General features: G+C 38.0%; 1 protein-coding gene across 1 annotated transcript; it reads left to right on the plus strand.

Moving 5' to 3' along the window:
- Positions 1 to 1,679: 1,679 nt before the first annotated feature.
- On the plus strand, positions 1,680 to 2,072 carry LOC113766388. The gene has a single exon (XM_027310584.1). It carries the CDS (start codon positions 1,680 to 1,682, stop codon positions 2,070 to 2,072), a length of 393 nt encoding a protein of 130 aa, XP_027166385.1.
- The last annotated feature ends 3,572 nt before the right edge of the window (positions 2,073 to 5,644 follow it).

The raw sequence follows: 5,644 nt of genomic DNA on the forward strand, positions 1-5,644 counted from the left end.
TACAACTAATAGAAATACGTTTTCTTCGTTTCTTCGACTCAAATGGAGATTTCAAATTTTTACGAGCGAGCATAAGTTTTACAAATATTTTACTCATGTCCTTTGGTTTAAATATACTCTTTTCACTTCTAAAACTATACTTATACTTTGTACTAGTAGTTATTCGGATTTTCTTTGGTTCACCTAAACTTTGGATGGTTTAACTGTAATATTTTCTCTTGGTTATTATTAGGGTTCCTTGGTGATTGAGGGTATTATTCGGAAGGAAACTTTGGATGTTATTTTGCTTAAATAGGTGAGTGTTCTTTGTACGTTATGTTTTCAATGACTATGTGGATTGTTATGACTATGTGACTATTTGTGACTATTTGATTAAATGTTAAATGTTTCCAATGGTTTCTAAAAATAAATTTTGCTTGGCGAGTGTGTACTTTATCACACTTGATCTAAATGAATGTGAAATTTACAATGATTAATTGATTAAATGATTAAATGCTACTTGTGCATGAATGTAAGCCGTTTGGCTGAATTGGGCCCTTGCGCTTCGTTGCCGGTCGACTCGAACCAGAAGCGGACTCAGTCAGGCGATTGGTGACCCTGGGTTAATGTTTGGTATACTCGACTATGACCACGAAGATTGGTGGAGACTGGCCAATGTCCAGTAGGGGGAAAATGAAATGAATGAATGAATGGCAAGAAAAATGGAGGAGTTTTCACTTACAAATATAATTTTTAATGACTGAAGGAATAAGGAAATGATCGGTGGAATGAATGAACGAAGGGCTCCACGTGAGCATGTATCCTTTTAATGAGTGTGTTATCATTGCTTTATATTGTAAATGTTTTCTGGATTACTTGTTATTACATGATTAATGTCCTTGTTTAATTACTTGGCTATGTGTATGGAACCTCACTGGGCTTTAAGCTCATTTCGTTAGTTTTGTTTTCCTTACAGGGGATGCGAACAAGGCGTGAGATTTGTGCAGACTAGCCTGGACTAGTTCTTTTAAATTTTTTTTTTTTATTTTCTCGCGCTAGTGCTCGGATAGCGTTGGATGTATTAAGAACTAAGAACTTTCATTTTATTTGGAATTGTACTACTTTTGAGATAGAAATGAATGTAAATATATGTTCTAGTTTGGAATTTGTTATTTCACTTTTCCTCGAGGTTATATCTTATTTTGGTTTGAAGAGATCGAACGAGTCCTGGCGAGAGTTGGGCAGGCGGTCCACCGAACCCTTTGGTTCGCGTTTGGGGGAAGTGAGGCTGTCACAACGAGAGTTGGGCAGGCGCTCCGTTGATACCCTAGGATTCGCCCTAAGAAGAGGTGGGGGCGTCACACTTGATACTTGCAATTAACTGGACCAAATTTCTTGAACTGGCAATGCAACTTGAGAATTGTTCTCAGACATGAACGCCTTGCCTATATTCTTGATACGCCTCTCCTATTGGAGGCTCCTCCACTTGATGTTACCACTAAAGTTGTTGAACAGTTCAACAAACATCATGCGGATAATGATACGGTTGTTGTATCATGTTGACATCCAAGTCTTCTGAACTTCAAAAGCAACATGAACACATGAATGCTTGTGATATAATATTACATTTACAAGAGTTGTTTGGTGCATGATCTAGGATTGAGAGATTTGAAGTTTCTAAAGAACTATTCAGCTGTAGGATGACTGAAGGCACATCAGTGACTGCACATGTCCTCAAGATGATTGACTACACTGAAAAATTGGGCCAATTAGAATTTGTAATGAATCATGAGTTAAATGTTGATTTGATCTTACAGTCATTGCCTGATGCATATTTATATGTCGTGTTAACGTACCACATGAACAAAGTGGAGACTACATTGCCCGAGTTATTGAATATGCTCAAGGATGCTGAAGCCAACCTTAAGAAGGATAAAGGCCAAGTGCTCAGGATTGCCCCTAATTCCTCTAAGGCTAAGATTAGAAAATCTAAATCTAAATTCAAGAAGAGGAAGCAAGCAACCAAGCCAACTAGTGGTGTAAGCAAAAATAAGGACAAGGCAAAGGGCAAATGCTTCCATTGTAACAAATAGGGACACTAGAAGCGTAATTGCAAGGACTACCTTGACAATCTTAAGGAGAAGAAACTTAATGAAACTTGTACTGAAGGTGTGTGTGATTGAGGTTAATTTATCTACTTTCAATAATTCTTGGGTGTTAGATACCAGAAGTGGTTCACATATTTGTTTAAAAATGTAGGAACTAAAGGGAAGTAGAATGCTAAAAAAAAGAAGCGATCCTACGTATTGGCAATGAAGCAAGAGTTGTAGCCTTTGTTGTAGAAACATATCATTTATCTTTACCTAGTGGACTTGTTTTAGAGTTAAACAATTTTTATTATATTCCAGTTCTAGCTGCAAACATTATTTCAATTTCATGTTTAGACATGGAAGGTTTTTCCATTAGTATTAAGAATAAATGTTGTTTTTTTTCATGTAATGGAATTTTCTATGGTAATGCTCCTATAGAAAATGGTTTGTATATACTAGACATGACAAATCCAATTCTTAATGTTAACACCAAAAGACCAAAATTAGATGGTGTCAAACATGCATACCTTTGGCATTGTAAATTAGGTCATGTAAACGAGAAAAGCATATCCAAATTACACCAAGGTGGATATTTGAATTCATTTGATTATAACTCATTTGAGATATGTGACTCTTGTTTGCAAGGAAAGATGACCAAAATTTCCTTCACTGGTAAAGGTAAAAGAGCAACTGAATTGTTAGGATTAATACATAGTGATGTATGTGGTCTAATGACAATTCAAGCCAGAGATGGTTTTTTATACTTCAAAACTTTTATTGATGACTACTCTAGATACGGATTTGTTTACTTGATGAAGCACAAATCTGAATATTTTGAGAAGTTTAAGGAGTGTAAGAATGAAGTGAAAAAATAACTTGGTAAAAGTATTAAAACCTTTAGAATTGATAGAGGTGGTGAATATTTAGACCAAAGATTTGAACACTATCTTAAAGAATATGAAATTCTCATACAAAGGACACCTCCTAGGACACCACAAATGAATGGAGTTTCTGAGAGAAGAAATCGCACCTTATTAGATATGATACGATCCATGATGGGTCGTGCAAATCTACTGAAAAAGTTTTGGAGACATGCCCTTCAAACTGCCTCCTACACATTGAACCGAGTTCCATCTAAAACTATTTCTTCTACTCCATATGAGATATGGAGAGATAGAAAACCAAACCTTTGACATATGTAGATTTGGGGTTGTCCTGCTTATGTGAAGCGAGAAATTTCAGACAAACTTGTCCAAAGTCTGATAAATATCTTTTTGTTAGTTATCCAAAAGAAAAAATTGGATATTATTTCTATCACCCTCTTGAGTTAAAAGTATTTATCTCAAGGCATGCCACTTTTCTAGAAAAAGAATTTATTCCAGAAAGAGGTAATGGAAGTAAGATAGATCTTGAAGAAATTTAAGATATACAAACAGACAATGAACAGTTAGTGGAAGAAGAGCTAGCTACTCATGATGATGAGGCGCAGCTGGAAGCTCTGAATACATAGGATCTTCGTAAATCTAGCAGAGTAAGTTGTGCATCGAAGAGGTATGACGACGTATTCATCTTAGAGGAAAATGATACTCCAATGACTTATGAAGATGTTCTAAAGAGTAAATACTCTAAGAAATGGCTTGAAGCCATGAAATCAGAAATGGATTCCATGTATGACAATGAGGTATGGACCTTAGTGGGTTCATCTGAAGGGTGTAAATAGGTCTTTAAGAAAGGGACTGACATGGATGGTGTGACAGCCCCACCTTCCCCTAAGGCGAACCAAAGGGGTTAGCGGTGTAACAGCCCCACTTTCCCCTAAGGCGAACCAAAGGGGTGAGCGGACTGCCTGCCCAGCTCTCGCCAGGACTCACGATGCAGACTAGAACTATCTATAGCGATCCGGAACTTACGAACGAGCGTAAACGAGTCAAAATGGTAAAATAACCCCAAAATAAAAAAAATGAAATCCGGAGTCGGCCATGAATAGTGACCGACCCGTCAGAACCCAACCGAAATAGCCAACAAACATTCACATCTGAACTTTAGCGTTTACAAATCAAAATGACATACAAAAGTTTTCAAATTTGCCAAATCAAAAGAGAAAACGCCCCAAAAGTACACTTAGGGTTTTAATACATGAGCTATACAAAAGATATGTTCAACTAGCTCAATTTGGCAGCCATTTGTCAAATCCAGACCAAAAGGGTTTATTTTCCTGTAAGGAAAACAAAAGGAACAGAAAGGGGTGAGCTTGCGCTCAATGAGATACCAAACAGATAGCATTAAAATCATGGCATTTCACATTTAACAAATCAGGTACACATGTCAGAGGTAAAGCAAAAGAACCAATAATTCAAATCAGAAGGATACGGGTGGCTCTCAGGAGCCAAATTTTCCCAGCGCAGTACTTGATCCAAACCGGTTGACTCTCCGTCAACGTATATAGAACCAACGCGTCCGTAGACCCCTCTTTACATCGAATTCCGTCCACCAAACACCCCTTTACCGGGCCCGCTCACCGTAACCGAACAGAAATGGTAATACTCGAGTATACCCGGAATCAAGGGTCTCAATACCCAAAGATCCCAAAACAGACTACCGTGGTTCGTTATCTAATCGTCCAGGCCCTTGCCGGCCCGATTTGAACAACTTAACCACAGGATTGAGCTCATAGGTCATAGAAATCCGAACAGATGCAGACACAGATAACAGATTCAAATTTTGCATAGTAAATTGGCATATGAACAGACTAGAGAACGAGTGTGATAAAGTACCCCCTCGTCTCGAACAAATAAACAGATTGCAGAGCAGAAACAAGTTAAACAGCAATGGAGGGGAGTGGTACACTCACCGGCTCAACTTCAAAAGTTTTCACTTCAGATTGGCCTTAATCGCCAAGAAACCCTAAAATAATCAAAATAAACCAATTGAAGGTTTTACTTCCAGAATCGGGTAAACACAATGCACATGAGGCTCGACTACTAGTCGTATGCCTCGCCAAAATAATTACTAATGCAAGGGTGGAAAACATGATTTTCTTGGAAACAAAAAGGTAACATGAAGACTTAGGCGCAAACAACCCAAAAGCCTTTCATTTCCACCAAAAGGCAAATCTACTTAAAGGAACCAAACGGCCTAGAAAATCGGGCAGCACCGTCCCTAAAATTCTTACTTTTCCAGCCATTAAGGCTTCATTATTTCCTCAAATCAGTCCCAACATTTCACACAAAAGTCATCTCATTTCCCAAAAGCCGCTCACTAGGCTCAAAGTAGTACAAGTACAAAAGTTAGCTAGGAAAAGACCGGAATGAGAGCGAGCCCTAAACATGCAAACAAGAACATGGAGACTCGATAACGAGTCATAAAGCCATACCAATCTTAACCCTAATAGGGTTTCATATGCATAAATAAGCATCATAGGCAACCAGAAATTAAGAAATGGCATTAGCCTAGGCCTTAACAAAAAAACAGTTTTCGTCATACTTTTGCGGTAATGACACCAAATGCTCTACGCTTATCGGATGGGGGTGTAAGACCCACCATTTCGAAGCTATGAAACAGGGATACAACAATGT

Source organism: Coffea eugenioides, chromosome 3 (genome assembly GCF_003713205.1).
Source record: "Coffea eugenioides isolate CCC68of chromosome 3, Ceug_1.0, whole genome shotgun sequence".
Taxonomy (NCBI): Eukaryota; Viridiplantae; Streptophyta; class Magnoliopsida; order Gentianales; family Rubiaceae; genus Coffea; species Coffea eugenioides.

Bases quoted from the DNA above. Each gene is read 5' to 3' on its own strand.
- LOC113766388 (XM_027310584.1), top strand. From the start codon at position 1,680: ATGACTGAAGGCACATCAGTGACTGCACATGTCCTCAAGATGATTGAC.